This window comes from Calonectris borealis, chromosome 7 (genome assembly GCF_964195595.1).
Source record: "Calonectris borealis chromosome 7, bCalBor7.hap1.2, whole genome shotgun sequence".
Taxonomy (NCBI): domain Eukaryota; kingdom Metazoa; phylum Chordata; class Aves; order Procellariiformes; family Procellariidae; genus Calonectris; species Calonectris borealis.
This window is the reverse complement of record NC_134318.1, coordinates 39,895,268-39,916,133: the sequence shown is the minus strand read 5'-3', so window position 1 is coordinate 39,916,133 and position 20,866 is coordinate 39,895,268. Positions and strand designations below refer to the sequence as shown.

General features: G+C 39.7%; 1 protein-coding gene across 1 annotated transcript in view; it reads left to right on the top strand.

Moving 5' to 3' along the window:
* The window catches only part of CPXM2 (carboxypeptidase X, M14 family member 2), an 81,172-nt gene extending 61,107 nt beyond the window's left edge, over positions 1–20,065 (top strand). Inside the window, exons 7-13 of the mRNA XM_075155261.1 lie at positions 2,081–2,204; positions 3,662–3,858; positions 4,707–4,886; positions 5,831–6,128; positions 10,426–10,565; positions 11,100–11,199; positions 17,178–20,065. Coding sequence (XP_075011362.1) covers positions 2,081–2,204; positions 3,662–3,858; positions 4,707–4,886; positions 5,831–6,128; positions 10,426–10,565; positions 11,100–11,199; positions 17,178–17,431 — 1,293 coding nt within the window. The 3' untranslated portion in view covers positions 17,432–20,065. The remainder of the gene's footprint in view (positions 1–2,080; positions 2,205–3,661; positions 3,859–4,706; positions 4,887–5,830; positions 6,129–10,425; positions 10,566–11,099; positions 11,200–17,177) is intronic.
* Positions 20,066–20,866: the final 801 nt, after the last annotated feature.

Sequence of the window (20,866 nt, the reverse complement as noted above, 5' to 3'; positions counted from 1 at the left end):
ATCCATTTAATCCTCTTGTCAGTAGAACATATATCTATAATCCCCAAACAGTAGACCTTGGATAAGTTTTGGTCTGTGAGGCTCTAGTAAGAGATCCATAGCTCCATATCCTTTGACGGTATTTTTGGTTCATTATGAGTGGGTTCAGATGTGGTAGCTCTTCACCATGAAGATTTAAGACAGTCTGTCTCAAAAAGTTGGGAATTGACTTGTTTAAACCAAACACTAGAAAATATAAACCAATGTCCTTTGGCTTCACATATGTGTTTCAGCTGGAACATCAGATGATGACATACCCACTTACATATGCCCAGAACGTTAAAAAGAGTTCTATGGAAATAGCTGGGAACCCATAATACCAGCACCCTCGTGATGATGACAGTGGTGAAAAAAAGTAGATATGAAGCTAGACAATACACTGAAAGAGCATAACTGGCTGTATTTTTCAGATGAGTGCTGAGTTTAGATTTGCAAAAGAAATTGTTTCTCATATGTATAAAACCAACGTGTGATATGAACAAATGTACAAAAATAGCATCTTTTCAGTCTCTTTGCAACATGATTATAAATAGAAGTGAAGTCTTTTATGAGAAGAATTTTAATGATGTTCTTCCCAATGTGAATTGTGTTTCCACTTAGATTTGCTAAATGGTGGCATGGGAATCGGACACATCTAATTATTGCATTTTTTAAATCATCAGCCTTGTGATCATCCAAAATTATTTCTAAATTAACACTGTATGAGCAAAGAGTTTTGTTATGCTACAATATTTCTTCAATAATGTATGCACCCCTGTTTATGAAAAGATTGTCTAATTAATAGTCTCTAGGGTTCCAATTTACAGTAAAGTCCTTATTTCTTTCTTTAATGTCTTCCAATAAAAAAAAATGAAGACAGGTAAATTCTTGTCATTTAAAGCTATTTGCAATAACTTCTTATTAATAACACATACATCTTCACTTCTGTTTGTAAATGTTAACATTCAACTGACATGTCACAGTAAAGTGTTTGTGGGACAATTTAGACTCCAGATATCCTTATCTGGATGACATCTGTGGAACTCCATCGGTTTAAACAGAAGTATACCCTTAACCATGACCTTCCCTATGCACTTTAGTAAGCACTAAGGCTATTTGATTATGTTTTGACTATGTCATGCAATATCTGCAGAAGCAATGAATAGAATAGATTTTGACGATAGGAATGTCTTCAGACTGTCTGTTGGCATTTCTACTATTAATTCTATTTTTTGCTGAAATTTGGTAAGCAAAGTCTGAGGAATCTGTTATTTACTGAAAGAGTATATCCTGCTGTGCTTATGGAGTCATTCAGATTATATTTCTCTTGCTATTTTGGCCACATCAACACTGCCTTAACTAACAATTTTTCCATATGAGATTTCACATTGAAAATCAAGAAGGGTGGGCTTGGTTTCTACCTCAGCGGAGGCAGGTTTAATCAGAATTCACTGGGAAGATCATGTTTAAATGGATGATATCATTGTCTCTTAGTTTGTTTTGAATTAAGTTGCTGCCGCATAGGGCAAAGGAGAGAGAAATCTCCTTTACTGGCTAGAGTGTGTCTGTGGCAACCTGCAATGCCTTTGCATTGCCGTGCCACTAACACCCTGGGTCATCTCAAGTCACTTACAGAAAATCACCGAGTGTGTAGAAGGGAGTGTTAAGGTGGCTAATTGTCCTCCATTGCATAACGTTTTGAAAAAGTGTTTGGTTGTATAGTAGTAATGCTTTTGTTGGATTTATCCCTGTTGGACTTCCCCCTCAAGTCCTTAATTTTGTGATAATATTACAAATACATCTCATGTAAGAAAGATCTTGAACCTCACCTACGCTGTGGTGTTTCAGCAGACAGTATTCAGCTTGTTCCAGCTGAACAAACATTACGCTGTGTGATAGCAGAGCTGTAATTCATGAACTAAATATAAAGATTTTGCAACTAAGAACTAATCAGAAGAGAAAATGAAGAGGTTTTGCCATAACCAATTTGGAATGAAATAATTAATAGTGGATTTATTTTGATGCTGCATTGTCTAACTATATGTCATTTTTTTGTTGGCAGTTGATGAAAACTGTGAATAAAATGTGCCCGAATATCACAAGAATTTACAATATTGGAAAAAGCAACCAAGGACTAAAGCTGTACGCCGTTGAGATTTCTGACAACCCAGGAGAACACGAAGTTGGTTAGGATTTAGTCTAACTAAATCTGTTGAAGGGTGTTGGGATTTGGCTGGTTTTTTATCCTCATTCTCTGTATCTGCAGTAATTATCACTGATGGAATTATATTCACGGCAGCAAAGATTTCAAATGTATGTGGGAGGAACTTCGGTGTTATATTTCTAAATTGGGAAGAGTAGGGTGAGCACAAATGGAAGGCATTTTGAATGTGGGATCAAATTCTTTAATGATAATGAGTTTTATTCTTTACAATAACAAAATAAAAGTGAATTTTAGTACTGAAGAATGGATTTTAGCTGTGGGGATTTATGTAGCTTTAGACAGACATTTACCTTTACATATAGGGTGAATGCATTGCAAGCAAGGACAGGTCAAATCTCCCAAATATCTTTCACTGATGAGTGTTGGGGTACAATTTCCTACGGTGGTATAATTCTTCAGAATAGAAACTCATTCAGTCTTTGGTCCTTCTGTGGAGAAAAATAAAGATCTCACTATGATAGTGCCTGGGGCAGCTGTTGGAATAAAGGCATCTTGTGCTTTGCCATGTCCATAAATACCCTGATATGTGTTCATCACACCCAAGGAAAAACGCTGCGATGTTCTCCTAAGACATCTCTCTACTTTGCCGTAAGGGATGGAGCACAAGAGATGTAATCTCTCCATAGACTTGGGGCAGACCTTAGACTGCAGTCTCTGAATCTCAAATGTAACACCAGAATAATTCATCTAATCTGCCTTGTCCACTTACCTATTTTTGAGAGTCCTGCAGAAAACATGCAAGGGGTGTATCATGGGCCGGACAAACTGGGAGGGTGGATCCAGCTACAAGCCGTAGCTTGGCCGGTTAGGGTTCGTCCTGTTGATGTTGGCAAGTGTTATTCATACAAAGGACAACTAAATTATGGGACTTTTTTTAATAGCTGGCACTATTCCTAATCATCTCTGAAGTATTTTGTAGTTGAATGCAAGTATTCTGCATAACCTTGAAAAATATATGTGAACTTGTTTTTTGATTAGTGAAGAAAAAGGAGTGTGTGAAGTCAGAGATCAATTCTGTACAGTTACTGACTGTTGTCTTTTAAGAGCCTTAACATCTGTGCCAAAGAACTACCAGCAATGTATTATTCATGTTATTTTTAGACTATCAGAGCTTTTAAAATCTACCTGTAACATGCTGAAATTGTGAGTATAATTAAAAATCTCTTTACTGGAAAATGGGTTTTGGAGGTTTTACACAGTGTCTTTAGATATCACTGATACATAATCCTATTCTTCTAAAATAGCAACAGAAAGTAATTATTTGTTTCTGTAAAGTTACATTTTCACCTATCATTTGTTCAGTTAAGGCATTTCTCCAGCTCTCCTCAAGTGAAATGTTGCTGATTGACATCAATGAAATTTGGTTAGATACTTGATTTGCTCCTCTTACTACACTTCTGCCCCATGTGTTTTCAACAGGTGAACCAGAATTTCGGTACATTGCAGGAGCTCATGGGAACGAAGTGCTTGGACGTGAGCTAATCCTTTTGTTAATGCAGTTCATGTGTCAGGAATACCTGGCTGGGAACCCGCGCATTGTACATCTCATTGAGGATACCAGGATCCACCTCCTGCCCTCAGTCAACCCAGATGGATATGACAAGGCATATAAAGCGGTAATAAGATTATGAACATATCAAGGATTATTTTAGTTATATTAGATTAATGAAATGTGCTCCTGTTGTCATTATTTTTTTTTCAAAGATCATATTTTACAAACAATCAAAATAAACAAATTAAAAAATAAACACATCAAAGCAAGCATAAGCCACTGAAATATCTTACTCAGAAAAAAAGCTGAAAGAAACAGTATTCTATGTGTCATTGGCTAACAGGAAGATGTGTATGGAAAGGAGGGTCACGAAGACTGCCAGAACAAACCATCCCGAGGTGTACAGATCAATGGGAACACCAGTATGGAAAATGGAAAATTCATGCAGTCTGTTTCTCATGAGAAACCAAGCTAAGCACATGAAAGTTTGCATTCCTCTGCAGCTGAAATTTAATAGTGCGTCTTTAAGGAGAGCACAATGTGTTGGGCATTGTAATAATTCAGTCTGGAAGACAGACACCAGGAGGAAAAATTGCAGGGGCTGGTCAAATGTGCTGGAAAATCTTCCAGGGCAGTCTGTAGAAGACTGGAATACAAAAGTTGCACTCACAGCTGCCATCCCCATTGCAACCCAGGGGAAAACCAGTCTTAAACAGAAACCTTGAAAACAAAGCAGAACGTTTTGGCTAACCCCAAGTAATGTTTCACAGGTTTTGCTTCACCTCATTCAAGGTTTCATACAAAAAGAAAAAAAGCTAATTATTCATTTCAGTTAATTAAATCATTCATCCTTCCATTTCTCTGTATAGAATTATCTCTGACACATCCCCAAACACTTTGCTGAGGGCTCACAGGTTGTCATATTCTAAATGAACAATTATCTTTTTTTTTTCTTTTTTTCTTAAATATAAGGGTTCAGAATTAGGGGGCTGGTCTTTAGGACGATGGACTCAGGACGGCATTGACATCAACAATAATTTCCCTGATTTAAACTCTTTGCTCTGGGAGTCAGAAGATCAGAAGAAGAGTAAAAGAAAAGTTCCAAACCATCACATCCCGATCCCTGACTGGTACCTGTCTGAAAACGCCACCGTGAGTAAGGCCAGAGAGAGGGGAATACAAAGGCTGGGGCAGGCTGCAAGAGTGAGCTTTGCATTTCTCAAGAAATGAGTAACTTGTGGGTGAAGCTACACGCCTGATCTAACCTACTCGTGTAGGCTTCCTTCTTAGTCAGTGGAAATAAAAATGCACCACAAAAGTACCGTTCGCCCCCGTATTTTAGAGGCAGCCCTTGGGAAGGGAACCTGGAGGACTTGATGCCCAACTTCTAGGCAGCAACAGGTAGGCAAAGAGAAACCCACCCCAGGGCTCAGTCCTGTGAATAGGGCTTCTCCCTAGTTTTGCGACGTAGATGAGCTCTTTGCGAACTCAGTTGCCATACGGATTTCTCCTGGGGTTTTCTTGGTGTTCTTATTTGAAATAACACAGCAAACACTGTGGCATATGCAAACCCAATGCAGTGGTTTGTGCTAAAGTCATTTATTGGATCGTAGTGCCAAAAATTTAACTTATTTTTGCATGGCCTTTTAAATAAAATGGCAGCTATTTATAGTGGCTGAGATTCCCGTAGTTTGAGGGGAAGGCACTTAACTGTGGCAGTTCTGTGGGTTTTAGAAATATTTCTGTGTTTAAAATCCCTTATTTCAAAAACTCATTTCAGCCGATGGCAGCAGGAGCAATGTCATGGTCTGACATCTTTGTTGGTTGCTGCTCTTGGCCTCGCTGTTCAAAGATGTTCCTGCTGCATAAATTACAAACATTGAGGTTTTGTTCGGTTTTATGGGTTGTCTGTGACCTCCAAAGCATGGCTGGCAAGCACCGTAACGTAAAGAAGCCCTTCTCCTTGGCCACATCTCTTGTGCTGGCTACTCACTCCATGCTAAGAAAGTCACAGTGGGACTCTTGCGTCTGGTCTTTGAAAGAAGATTGTCAAATTTCACAGGTTGAATCAAAGCTGATGTTTCTTTTTCTCCCAGGTGGCAGTTGAGACACGGGCAATAATAGCATGGATGGAAAAAATTCCTTTTGTGCTGGGTGGCAATTTGCAGGGAGGAGAGCTGGTGGTGGCGTATCCCTACGATATGGTGCGATCGATGTGGAAAACCCAGGATTACACACCTACCCCAGACGACCACGTCTTTCGCTGGCTTGCGTATTCCTATGCCTCCACTCACCGCCTGATGACAGATGCAAGAAGGAGAGCGTGTCACACAGAGGATTTCCAAAAGGAGGATGGCACTGTTAATGGAGCCTCCTGGCATACCGTGGCTGGAAGTAAGTGTCTGTAGAAACTGCAATTAGCATTACCTTGTTAAATATGATAATGCCATCACTGCCTGGTGTACTTTGCGGTGGCAATGGTGGTAAAACATGTACACTAAGAGGAGAATTTCCCCACCTGAAAGTCTGTTCACTGCATTTCATCAGGTATCAGAGGGCTGAAGGAGACTCTCTTACTAATACCTGGTGATCGTTTCATTTACTACTGAGGTTTCCAAAAGGGCACGTGCAATATGTTAGTTTTATGGATTCTATACATTCAAGATGGTTTGTCAGGACAAAACCAACCCAGTCTAAACCCACTAGCAGGGGGGAACCTGTCAGCCTTTGCCATCTCAGAGGGTGCCAACAGAAAAATGCTGCCAAACAGCAGAAATAACCAGTGTCAGAGCTGAAGCAGTGACTCCCAAACCAGCCTGGGAGCCTGGGGAGAGACTCCAGTGGCCCTCGGATAAGAAAATCCTGATTTCAGCCTCCTGCTCGCTGAACTAAGTTGCAGATCAGCCCCCACTCACATTCACCTTGTATTGCAAAAACATGCCGCAGAAAGCTGCTGCTTGCCTGCTACCATCCTATTTTTAAAAGACCTGGACGAGCTTACATTTAAACTTTGCATGGGCTCTGTAGGCATTTCTGCTGCCAGAATAAATTACAGATTGCATCGTTCAGCGTATGCCCAAGCCTGTCACCCTGTTAAGGAGCACGAAGGGGGAAGCCTGTACTGTAGTGCAGACAAAGCATCGATTTCTAGGAAAGCCCAATTAGAAGCACATTTTTAACAGCACTGGGCGCGGTTGTCTCTATGGGTGTACACTTCGAGCAGACTCAGAACAGGCACTCTGCTGATTCATCACAGTTCTGCTCAAAATCTTTGTTTTTTTATAACTACATCAGTTAGACAACGTATTCTATGAAATTAAGAAATGAGCTGTGCGTCTTCCGTCACGTGAATGACAATAGGAACAACTACAGCAGCAATGGCAAACAGATGCAAGTAAGCATCTGTGCAGCCCACGTTTTATTGGAGCTGGCTCTTGTTTGTAATTTGCAGGTAGTTTCATTGCATAAACATTTCTAAATTTTGGACACAACTTTTATGGTTTTTACATTGGCCCGTGTAAAGTTAATGCTGGCCAGCCTTTAAAGGCTAGAGCCAAGAATTAACTTTTCTTTTCAGGAGGTTAAAAAGTGCTGGGTGAATTTGGGGCGGGGGAGGGAGGATTGAGCTGCTTAAATCACAAGGCTAATGCCTGACAATACATTTCTAAGCATTTCTGCAAATTCAAAAAACCTCTCTGAATGCTAATTTGACCGCTTAATTATCTAATTTATGAGTTTAATTTTCCTAAGTGCTATAAGAAACATGATTATGAATCGATCCAGAAAAGATGACATTGGCCGTGTCACTAACAGCTGTCACACTAAGTTACGTTAAGTAATGATGTACAATATACATGCTGAATAGTATCTTGATTTCTTAGTAACAATTGCATATTGGATTTTCTTCATCTGATTTGTTTTATTGCTTTATGATGTTTCTCATTATGCTTTACATCCTGCTCTCTGCCATTATAATAAGACTTCCCAGACTGTCTTTGAGAAGAATGTTGGAATATTGCTTTTACTTTCAATTCTTTACACCTTGGACTCCAGACTAAGCCTCAAAAAATATAGCTCAGTCTTTAACCTTTTGAGCTCAGTCTTTAACCTACAGGGTGGTTTTAGACCTCTTCTCTACATAGACAAATGGAAGAGTGATTTGTACTGCAGATATATATATACGCATACCTATGTATGTATTGCAGCTGATAGTTAACCAATGGCACCTCGCGTTGTAAAGGGTTGTCCAAATATGATTCTAGATTTGGAGACAGATTTTATGTTTTTTCACTCTGTAATTCCATGACTATACTGTTGTAGTTGTATAGCTCACTCCACTTTTTCTGTTTATTTACCTTTTAGATCAACATGGAACACTTTCTTCTCCTAAACCTCTGCTTCCTTAATATCTGACCTGAAGCTGACACCCCAATATATTGCTTGCAGAAAGCTGCCCCACGTGTCCTTTGGTGTGGGTGCACCTCCTGGCTGTAGCACAACTTGAAGCTGCCCACCCTCTCTCTCCTCACCCACCTGCTGCCTGGCCCTGCAGTGATCATGCATATAAAATTCTCACTGCTCATGTCATGGGAAAATGTATAAGGGATTTTTCTAATTCCTTTTCAGCACCAGAGAGTCCCTAGAAGAGTATGTGCACCCCAGATATCTTGCACAGATATCAAACGCCTCTGTATGCCTTTGAAAATCAGCCATACTCTTTCCTGCGCATATTTTGGACTGCAATGAATGCAAGTTCTTCAGCGATTTTACATATAAGTTTTCTGCACTGGGTGAACTGCAAAAAAGCAAAGAACAGATGAATTTCATTTTATTTCCGGTGTTTTCAAGGCTGGATTTGCATGTTTCAGACACTACACAGAGAGTTGCTCTTGGCAACGTTAAGCCATTTTCTTAAATACATGTATTAAAACTGAGAAATTACTGTGTATTGCAAAACATTTCACAATAGATTAATCAGGATGCCATACAGTATGTGAGGGGAAAATAACTGTGGCTGTTTCTCAAAGAGAGGGGAAGCACATGCCACTCTGATATTTAGGCTTTCTCCATCAACAGTGAAAAGCTTAACATCTGTATTATATAATCCTCCTGCTCTGCATCCAGAAGGCACTGAGGGCTCGTTAAATACTTGACTACTGCTGTATGGTAATTGGACAGGGCTAGGGTTTTATTTTTTAACTCTTTTCAATCAGAAGCACTTGGTGAATGCATTTCCTGCTAATGCTGCCATTTAAAATACAACAATTAATGACCATTAGTAAACTTTTTTTAAAATAATTTTTTATTAGAAATACAGGTGGAATAAGAAATTAAGCTGGCATCATTTCTTCCTCTATTGTTCATGTACGGTATCACGTTATCTGTGTGGTTGTGGAGAACAGATAAATGGCATTTTGCAAAGGAAAAATAATTGTGAGAAACGGGAAAAACCTGGAGAATGGAAATGTTTGAGATCTGTATCTAAATACAGTCTTTCTTAGTGCTCAGGACCTTTGCAAAGGTCACAGCACCCTGTGTAACGTAGACTTAAACCGCAGCTCCTCAGAGGTCAGAGGCACTGAGGTTCCTGGGTTTTGATTAGGACATATTTCTAATGGAAATCCCTATTGCAGAGCAGTGGTGCAGATTCCAGTCCTCTGCAAAGCCATAATAAGGAAAAATCAGAATAGATACTTTCATTCCTTACAAGATAACAGACACCATACATAACTTAAAAGAATTATTACTACCTGGATTTTTCTGGCTTTCCTATCATTTAGATTACTTACTTGGGAAAACATTTAGACTGAGAAATTATTTCATCAACTGTTCCGATAAATCATTTTTACATAACAATCACTAAGTGTCCATTACTCTGTGTCCTGGCATTTAGGGTTGTATAAATTCGGTTAATGGCCACCCATCCTTGCAAGCTAACGTAGATCATCCCATTTCTACCCAAGGCAATCATAAGTGAGAGCTGCTCCATGGGAATGTGTCCAGGATTAGTGAAGCTTAGTGCTTTCTTAAAAGCAAAGAACAAAGTTTTTGCTGTAAAGAGAGACCTTTCCTAACATCTTTCTAGTGTGTCCCCATTTTCCTGGAATCATAGAATGGTTTGGGTTGGAAGGGACCTTAAAGATCATTTAGTTCCAACCCCCCTGCCATGGGCATGGACACCTTCCGCTAGACCAGGTTGCTCAAAGCCCCATCCAACCCGGCCTTGAATGCTTCCAGTGTTCTCCGTTAAAACCATAGCATCTTTATCTGAAATGTGTTTAAATTGTTTGTTTGTTCATTTTCTGCTAAACCTCTATTTCCTTTAAGTTTTGTGGTGGCAGAAGGACGCTGCTCTTTGCAGCAAAGGAATTGGGGTTGTGGTGCTGGGCTGACACAGTGGCCCGTGCTGTCAAGCTGCAGTCTTGTGTCCTCTGTTTTGAACGTGTTGATGGGATGCTGTCTTTAGAAAGCCCTGTTTTGTTAAATGTACTGCTCTGATGTTACTCTGGTGTTTTGTTACAGGACACGTGGCATTTCTAAAAAACTTTTGCCCTGACACGTCTGCAGACTAAGTCAGCTAGAAAAATACCCAGTGTTTGTTTAAATAAGTTATATTACTTTGCATAAAATAATCAGGTCTGATCAGTAGATTAAAAGAGAATATTGTTTCTTTTTTATCTCCTATTGACAGGCATAAATGACTTCAGTTATCTGCACACAAACTGCTTTGAGCTATCCATCTATGTTGGCTGTGACAAGTATCCCCACGAGAGCGAGCTGCCCGAAGAATGGGAGAACAACCGCGAGTCCCTCATTGTTTTTATGGAACAGGTATTCGACAGAAGAACAACTTCTGAATAACTTGATGACTCCTTTCAGATTGAAAGGGAGTTTAAGGTTTCTGATATTTTTCTTGCATGACTAATTACGTGATTATTGGTATTTGTGATAGAAACCTTACTATAAGCAATACTGGCATATCACTTCAGCCAGGCTGTTGTAACTTAGGAGGACAAAATAATGAAGCTTGTTAAAATTTGGCATGAGTGCAAAGCTTGCTGGAAATGACTGCCAGAAGAAAAACCCTTACGTCTGCTGCTTTATCTGCTTGTTTTATCTGTCTCTTGAATTTGATGCCTCAGGAATCCTAACAGAATTTGTAAGCTGGTTCAGAAGTAGCTAATGCCTAGAAGGCTGATACAGGGTTAATAATGATATTTCAGAATTGCGTGAACCAATTCTATTCCGAACTAGGAACAGAATACCCTTAATTTGCATATGGAATTAATGATTTGTTGTATCTTCCTAATGATAGTACTGTTCGTTGCTGTGCACTATATATTTGTTTGTTTATTCTCTCAATAGGTCCATCGAGGCATCAAAGGCATAGTAAAAGATGTGCATGGAAAGGGAATCCCAAATGCTGTTATTTCAGTAGAAGGTGTTAACCATGACATTTGCACAGGTAAAAAACAAAATAAAACAAAAACATCAGTACAAATGAACAGATTTATGGTTTAAAAACAAAATGCAGAACCTCATTGTGACTTTGAACCCTTTTCTGAGAAAAGCCAGCAGATCATATACGGTCCAAGGAGAGAGTTGCAGGAGTGGCACATGAGGAGGGAGTCACTTCTTTCCATGGTGCAACTGCATAGACATGAACAGAACTATGGCTTTTCTTTCTGCCCCCTTTCCTCTTTCCACCTCTTCTAAAGTAGTGAGCAAATAGCCTTTTATCTGCCCAAAATCAATAGCCTGAGTAAGGCTGTGTCTAAAGAACTCTTATTGCTCCTTTTCTCATGTAAAAGTAGTGCAACTCTAACCCAGAATAATTATAGCGCTGAAAAACAAGGGTGTAGGTAACGCCTTGGTGGGTGAAGAGTGTTTCTCTGTTAACAGTTATAGGACTGTGAACGTGTTGGAGATGTGATTTAGAGCTGTGTCCAGAGGAGGAACAGCTGTTGCAGGGACGGGGGAGTTTCACAACCTGAAAAGTCTCCTGCAAAACATCACAACTTTATAAAAGATCGTTTAATGGGGCTCAGTAGAGACACTGTTTTGCACGGGTGAATTTTAGCCCGAAGAACTACTTTTCGATATGTATAAAAAAAAATATATTAAAAAAAAACCCATACAAATGTCTATTTGCCTTGTTAGCACAGTCTTGCTCTATAGCCAGACACAGATAAGTATACTCAGAGTAAACTCTAAGCCTATTTAATGGACTGGAAAGTAGTTATGGCACTAAATAAAGAACTGCTTTAAATAGACACTAGCCAATTACAAGATTAATAGTAGTACCTGAAAATTGTTGTTGGCAGGTAGCAGGCAGGATAGTGCGCAATGGCCATTGCGTTTGTGTAGGTACTGTACCGTGATTTAAGACACAGTCATCTTAAATAGAAAAACAAGAAGGGATATAGCAAGGAGAGGAACATGTGGAAAGAAATAACCAAACAAGGTGTTAGCAGGAGTCTTTAGTGATTGCAGCACAGCAGCCTGGTACTCAAAAAGATGGTTGCAAGAGCTTAACAAGGTTTTTGTTGGATGTTTATGGAAAAATAGCATCATGGTGAATAATCAGACAAATCATATTGTTGTGTACTCTAGGTTTGGTTGAATATTAGAAACAGGAATGCCAATTTTTTGTATTTTTTATGTCCTGTCTGGCATTCTGGGTCTTTCATTAGCTGCCACTTTCACTTGCTTTGTCACTGAGATACAGTATGGCACTCTTTGACACATAAACTGATTTCAGGCTATGGAATATCATAGAGCTTTAGATAAGAGACTTCCAAACCTTTAATGTTTGCTACAGTAGATTATCTTAACCAATAATAAATCTTGGAATACCTAACTCAGTTTACATTAATTTTATTTCAGTGCTACTGTGTCTCTGTTGTAAAAGAAAACATTGAATGACAGATATTTAATTAGGCAATAACAATTCTGCCTTAAATATTTCAAAATGGGACCACTGGGAAATGATAGTGGGAATGACCAAGTAAATGCAATAGGTGATTAATCTCCAGCTCTCAGTACACTGGATTGCCACATGAATGAAAAATCAACAGTTTAAAGGCAGCAAACGTGCATACGGAAAGGAGTCCCAGTGGCATGTGTAATAACTGTGCAAGATCCCAGAATCCAGCCCATAATGCTCGGGGAGTCTTGCAGCTATTTACATCTAGCCTTAGAGCTGAGCTTCTATGGCTCAAGGCCATCTGCAATTGTTAGTAAAAATAAAAGTACTTATTTCATTCTTTTTCAATCTTTTTTTAATGAGGTGTTTGAGCTGACACTCTGTTTGGGAATCACTTTGTAGATGGGAACATAAAAGTTTTATTTTGTTTTATGTTACACAGATAACAATGTCTGTCTCATTAGTCTTTGAAACTACAGAATTTGTGTTGGAGCCAAAAAGCTAAAATGAAATGTATAACTCCAGAGAAAGAAGGCAAATTGTCAGCAGTCTTCTTTCATTTATACCTTTTTAAATGAAAAATGTATCCATTTAAACCTCTGAGTTGCCTTGATATAAAAATAGGCCTAGCAGGAGAAGAATTATGGCTACTATTTGTATAACTTTTGTTTAAATTGAGCTAGGCTGTAAGGTATCTACTATTTCTTTGATACATTAATGTGATCGACTACCCTGTAGAGCCAGGCAAAAGTTGCCTGTAAAGGCCTTCTAATAACATTTACTTGTTTGAGAAAATTTCTCTGCTTCTTGTAGACAAAAAAAAAGTGCACGGAAAGCACTTTTTTTTACTTTCTCTTGGACGTACAATATATCTTATGGGAGGAGATGGCTGCTGACACTAAGCTACCAATATTAACAGGCTAATTGAAGTCATTGATTCCGAGAGTAAGAGCTTTGTAGAAAATTATTCCATTTTCTCTTGATGCAGATGTAACTATTGATTAAGTCTGAGTGATTATATGTTGTTACGGTTAGATGTGGACTGTGCTCTATGAGATAACGTTTGGAAAAGAGTTCATCAGTTGGATGACCAAATGCACCTGGACACCTTTTTTCCCCATGGTGCAAAGGCAGTTTTGTAGGTTGCTTCCTGTAATTGCACATTTTGGAAATCTCAAAGCAAATCTTGATGAAGAAATGTAGTTTCCTTCTAGTGCAGCACTTCTGCATCACAGCCTGTACCAGAGTCCAAAGATGCACATTTCTATGTGATTTTTGCAATAAAGCATAATTAATTTAATTTCACACAACGTTCAGAGAAATTTTTATGAATATTTTGGTGTCACATGATTTAGTATACATTATGTAATAAAAACCAAAGATTTTGAAGTAGCATTTAGTAATATTTAATAACACTAGCCTAAGCTAAGCATAATTCTGGTATTATAACTCTCCAGCCTCATTCCTGGCTGCCTGTTCAGCAGAGAAAAGTTAAGTTTTAGTTGTAACATGCGTTGGGTGTGCAGCACTGGCTAGCTTTCCTGGAGAGTCTTTTGTAGGTAACAGAGCATTAGGATAGATTTTTATAATGTATTTAAATTAGTAAAATTTGGTACATTTAAGTGTAAATATGACACTTAATTGTAACAAAGGTCTGCCCTATCAAGCTCAAAGAGTGTTCCTCTTAATTGAAGTGTTTATAGAGTCATCTGACACATTTAATTTATAATAATACTATCTTTGTATTTTTATGCATTGTTATTTTATCTAAGGGGACATGGCAGTTCTTTTCCAGACCCAACAGGAGGAGATAGTCTGCCTCCAGCCTGCTCCCACTGGAGCCTATTCTTTTAACGAACCTATTATTTACTAAATTTATCTGTATTTTTAATTGTGTTTCTCTTGCCACCTGCTCTGACATTTGTTACCTACTGCATTTAATCTGATTTTCAAAAAAGCCCCTTTTAGTCTGGCATTAAATTCTGGGCAATGACAGCTGACAGAATTACTAATGTCTACTTGTAAATGGAAAGGAGGTAAAGTGCGTCCTGCTAACACTTTAATATCCAGCTTTGTAATAATTTCCTGGTGGTGTGTGAATGTGTAGATTTTTTTCTGGCTTTGTGTGCAGGGTTGTGATGAACCGCCTGTTAAATGTGTCAGAAAAATATGGGTCAGTTTTGAAGTCCGGGGGCTAAAGCCAACCTCTGAGCAGGGATGCGTTCACAGCCACGCACGGGGTGATCCATAGCCTCTTGCCAGCCCTGTAGTATCGCCAGAGCACTTACAGCTAAAAATGAGCCCTTAGGGATAAATTCAAGAAACCTGGGCAGCTTTATGTTTTGTGTTTTGGTTAAGGTGCCAACAGACATAATAGTAAGGGAGAACTGAATAAAGAGCTTCTCAGAGAGCCCTTCCTAAAAATGCCAGAGAAACAGAAAATCTGGACCTTGGTCATTACACCAAGTGGGTCAAACTGGCTGAAAGAAAAACCTGAGCAAGCTGGTGTGCAAGAACTGACCTGATCAGGTGTGCTTCTTGCACACAGTTTCACACTTGCATTCAGAGACTGCAATATCAGGGTATGGTTGATATTGCTGTTTGGTAACACTTGCTGTTTGCAAACATATTCACTATTTTACGAAGCCCTAAATTAAAATCATATTTCTCTAACCAGAGGCTAGCTAGTCTGATCTTTTCCCAAATGTAATATTTTTATCCAAATCATCTTTATTTTTTGCCATACACTGCATTGCAAGCAACTCAAGGCTAGTGATAGTAAGGTTGTCAGTTCTTATCAGTGTTAGAAAAAAACAACCCCTCTTCATACAAGAGATGTTACGTTTCTATTTATATATAGAATTGCATATTTGAATATGCACTTTCATTCCACAGCGGGTTTTCCCAGGATAGAGTGCAAAACTAATTTTAAAAGTGTTTCGCCTTTTTCAGTCTACAGGTAGCATACTTGCTAGTTAAAATAATATTTAAAAAAAAGTTTAAAACTATCCTTATGTATGTATGGGTAACCTGAGATCATATATGGGAAAAAAGAGGAAAACAGAAAGTCCTGCTTCAACGAGGTATTAAAATACATCTTGCTTTCTGCATGAGTAGTTTAGTTGATTACAGGAGCTCTCTGTGTGCACTTACAGGTAAGCAAGTGGTTAAGTACCCTGACGAATTATAGTTTGTAGGAAAATAAGTGCAATAAAACTCAATATAAGATTTTATGGAAGGGAATATTTACTTAGATCTCTAAGTGAGTTGACATTATGCATTCACACGCTTTGCATACTAAATAGCACCAAAACGCTGGTGTCCAGGCTGTCTGGCCAGGATCGTGAGTGCGATGTGGGTACCCCACTGGAGCTTCTTGATTGGTTAGTTAGAATTAGTTTGGGGAAGGTCTTTTATACCCCTCAGGAATCCCCAACCATTACAAGGTGACCCTTTGCCTCAGGATCTTTTTGACTTCAACTGACAGAAATCTTAGGCCAGATTGAAGCCTGTTGTCCTTTTTTCATCATTTGGAAAATATGTTTGAGGTGTTTTTTCCTGTGGGGTTGGCAGGACGAGGCATCACAGGTGTGATGGGGGGCAGCCTCATTGACACCCTCCTGGTGTGACGATGCAGGGTTGCTGCCTGTGCTGTCATCTTAGAATCATAGAATCATTAAGGTTGGAAAAGACCTCTAAGATCATCGAGTCCAACCGTCAACCCAACACCACCATGACCACTAAACCATGTCCCTAAGCGCCTCATCTACACGCCTTTTAAATACTTCCAGGGATGGTGACTCCACCACTTCCCTGGGCAGCCTGTTCCAAGGCCTGACCACTCTTTCAGTAAAGAAATTTCTCCTAATGTCCAATCTAAACCTCCCTTGGCGCAACTTGAGGCCATTTCCTCTCGTCCTATCGCTTGTTACTTGGGAGAAGAGACCAACCCCCACCTCGCTACAACCTCCTTCCAGGTAGTTGTAGAGCGCAATGAGGTCTCCCCTCAGCCTCCTCTTCTCCAGACTAAACAACCCCAGGTCCCTCAGCCGCTCCTCATCAGACTTGTGCTCCAGACCCTTCACCAGCTCCGTTGCCCTCCTCTGGACACGCTCCAGCACCTCCATGTCCTTCTTGTGGTGAGGGGCCCAAAACTGAACACAGGATTCGAGGTGCGGCCTCACCAGTGCCCAGTACAGGGGCACGATCACCTCCCTGCTCCTGCTGGCCACACCAGTTCTGATACAGGCCAGGATGCCGTTGGCCTTCTTGGCCACCTGGGCACACTGCCGGCTCATGTTCAGCCGGCTGTCAACCAGCACCCCCAGGTCCTTTTCCTCTGGCAGCTTTCCAGCCGCTCTGCCCCAAGCCTGTAGCGTTCCATGGGGTTGTTGTGACCGAAGTGCAGGACCCGGCACCCATCTTATCCATGCACAGGTATTTCTGTGTTCTCATAAACAACAACTTCCTCAAGGAGAAAGGGCCACTGTCCTGAAAACCATCTCTTTTCCTACCAGGAGCCGATGGGGATTACTGGCGTCTTCTCAACCCAGGGGAATACGTGGTGAGTGTGAAGGCGGAGGGCTACACCGCCTCTACCAAGACCTGCGAAGTCGGCTACGACATGGGAGCTACCCAGTGTGACTTCACCATCTCCAAAACCAACCTGGCGAGAATCAAGGAGATCATGAAGAAGTTTGGGAAGCAGCCAATCAGCCTGTCCATCCGGCGGCTCAGGCAGAGGGCTCGGCAGCGGCGGCAGCAGCGATAGACCTCAGCCTGGAACCCGCGGCATCCATGAGCTCTGCTTCTGTCAGCCCGGCTGTAGTCGTAGTGAGAGTTACATAGCCCGTCTCTTCATGCATATTTCTCTGCACGAGGCCTTTCTGTTAGTGGAGCTGGATGAATAGTGGGGTTTTTCAGTTTGGCAAAAAATCAGGAACAAAATTTATGTTGAACCAAAATAAGCCCGGGTTTGGGGGGGAAGAGGCAGGAAGAATGTAGAAAGATGTTTGGAGTTAACCTGGAAGTAAATTTTTTGCTTGTTGGGTTATTTAATCCTTTGTAAATCTGTTTTCTTTAAAAATAGAAAAAAAGAAAAAAAGAAAGAGATACTTATAAAGGAGAAGCGTTGTTTTGAAGGAAAAACTGAAAAATGTTGTTTCTAAAATATAAAATTGGTATATTTTTACAATTCAAAAAAGTTTTGACACTCTCTACATTTTATTCTCATATAGGAGGAAAGCTGAGAGGGGACAACTTCTGTTGAATATCATTAAAATTTGTGTCAAAATTTCAGTCCCCTGTTCCCTGAAAGTCCACCTTTTGACAAGCACCATAACATTTGGGGAAAAAGCCTGAAACGAATAACCCACCTTAGACTTCCTGCTTGGGTTGTTTAGATTTAAGGATGTCTTGTGATTCCAGAGTTTAATGCCAGGAGTGGTTTTCTCCTCTGGCTTTTTAAGGCTGCTTTTTTACTCCATGAACTAAATCTAACGAAAAGGGCATGGGATAAGGACCACTGCAGCACTGTGGCGTGGCACCCCCTCTCTAACCTGGGAGAAGGACTTGAAACAAAGATTTTCTTGTGGGTACAGCCAGTCATATCTTCCATATGAGAGGAGAGGTTTGGTCACTGGCATGTGCATAGTCCACAAATCCACTGACATCATATTTTTTCTTGATTCTGGCCAGCCTGTAAGTGCCTTTTGTGCTCATGCACACCTTGTGCCACTGTCTTCCATGACATGCAAGGGGTTTTGTATTCCTCTGCATGGTCTGCTCATCTTGCCACTGCAGCTGCCGCTGCTTTTCTGGCCTTACAACTCTACAAGAGCAGGATTTGTGCTTTATTATTGGCTTTTAAATAACAAAATTGTACAGCAGGGTAGGATTGAGGTTCAGGAAAGATGCAGATCAGATCTAGGAAAGAATGAACTAAATAAACACTGGTCGAACTATCAGCTGGTGAGAATCAACTTTGCTCCGGTAGCTTCAATGTTATGACCTTAATTATACCAAATGGAAGGCCAGCTGTATGATTTTAGCCAGTCAAATGTCTGTGGCTAAATAAACATCTCTTAATATGCTTAGTAGAAAGACTGCAGCATACACTTCCAAATACAGTTCTGTTTAAAACATTTTAATTGCTATTACAGTTTTTGCCTATTTGATATGATTCTTGGAAAAGACATTCACCAAAATATCATTCAAAACAGAAAAAAATAAAGTGCAAGTAGAAAACTTACTGTAAAAATACCACGTGCCATCTGTATTAAATCTTTTTTCTTGTCAACAAATCTTGTAAACACCTAAAAGGCAAAAAATTGCAGAATGAATAATATAATCATGAACCGTTGCATAATAAATAGTCGTATTCTTAAATTTCTTAGACAATTCCAGCCCATGCTTGTTCTGCAGATACCATTAAATAACAGCAATGTATTTGGCAGCAAGGGCTCAAAGAAAATAGAAGAGTGCATACATAAATTTCTATAACTGAAATTATGGAACTCGAGCTCCCAGTCAGCATCATTTAAATTAAGTAATAGTGGTAAACAAATAATCCAATCATTACATTAGCATTTGGAATTACATTTTACTTATTTCACTCTATTTACCACCCTTACAACATTCTATATGCCATATATTTTTGCATAGCAGATATAACAGCAACTTGTCAAGAAGGGTTTTTTTGGCAGCTGAGGAGGGATTAATGATGTCTTTGTGCAGGCAGCGATGTGAAATAATTTTGGAATATGGAATAATGACAGCAGACAATTTCTTAGCAATTTAATGTGGCTTGTTCATTGGCATATGTAGATTTTGTTACCATAACCACAGATCGGGGCCATACACGATTTTTTGTGTTATGAACTGATGGAGTTTCTTAGGTGGCTTCTCTCTGGAGTTCCATGAAGGCTACCCAGTCATCCTGCTGGGGCTGATTGGCATGCACAGGAAAACGAGGAACTAACCAGCCAAATTTAAATCACTCTGATAATCAGATTGAAGGTGGAAACCACTATCTTAGTCCTGGCAGGTCACTTCTTTCTACCTTGAAATAATGTTTCCGGCTGGTTTGAGATTTACTTTACAAACCTAGAGGTCCCTATGCTTTGTTCTCAGGTATAAGGTTATCTCAACGAGAAGTTATTTTTTATTTGATAGCAAGAAGGGGATTTGATGGGAAATTCTTCAATGTCTATTAGCTAAAATTAGACGGACTCTGATTGCTGAAGACCTCAGTAACATCAGATGCTGAAGACAGCGGCCTCGGTGCTCTTCAGAGGCCGTGCTAGTGCTTACACATACTTGGGTACAGCAGAACTATGACTAATGCAGGTGACCTTACTCCATTTTAGTCCAGGCATTACTAAATAAATTGCCTAATTGCTGTCAAGGGTACTTGTCTGTGCAATTATTGTTTGATTGTCCAGCACCTTTACACTGGAAAACACTCAAGTTCAAAGGAATTTTACTAGGAACTTCAGGTGTGTGAGTATCTCGTGCTGAGATAAGATGCTTATGCCTGCCCTGAATATAATAATACTGAACTGATGTGTGCCCTATTTACTGCTATAGTTATGCACTCAGGAGTTAAAATGTTCATTTTCTTTGAAATACGTAGCACGGCTATTTAACCTTTAGCTAGATCCAAACCACAAACCAATAAATCTGGATACTAGTGTTTTCTATTTATCTACCCACATCTTTAGAACAGGTAAATTTTTTCTAAATTCTATGCTTTTAATCTCTTTTCTTTTTAGTGTTGTAGGAAAATAAGCAACCTTGCAGAAACGACAGGAAATAAAACTCGAGGATGGATACGCTCCTTTTATAATTACAGATCCATTTTAACAACTACTTATACAAGGACTTCGCTAAGCTTTGATCATCCCTGATATAAAAGAAAAAAATACAATCCCTTCCAAGTAATAAGAAATTCAGCTGCACAATCTCACCCATACAGTAAAGGTTAAACAAATAAAAGGCTAAACCAAGACATATTCCACTCTCCTCGATACCAGCCATCCGTCATCTGCTCCCATGCAGAGCCCTGACAATCATAAAATACAGGGAGAGCTGGCTGGCTTCTCCTTGACTATCCATGTCATGCTATCCAGCTATTCATTTTTTATCTGTTTAATTAGCATAATTTTTATCACCCCATATCTCAGTGTTTCTCATCCATCTTAGTAAC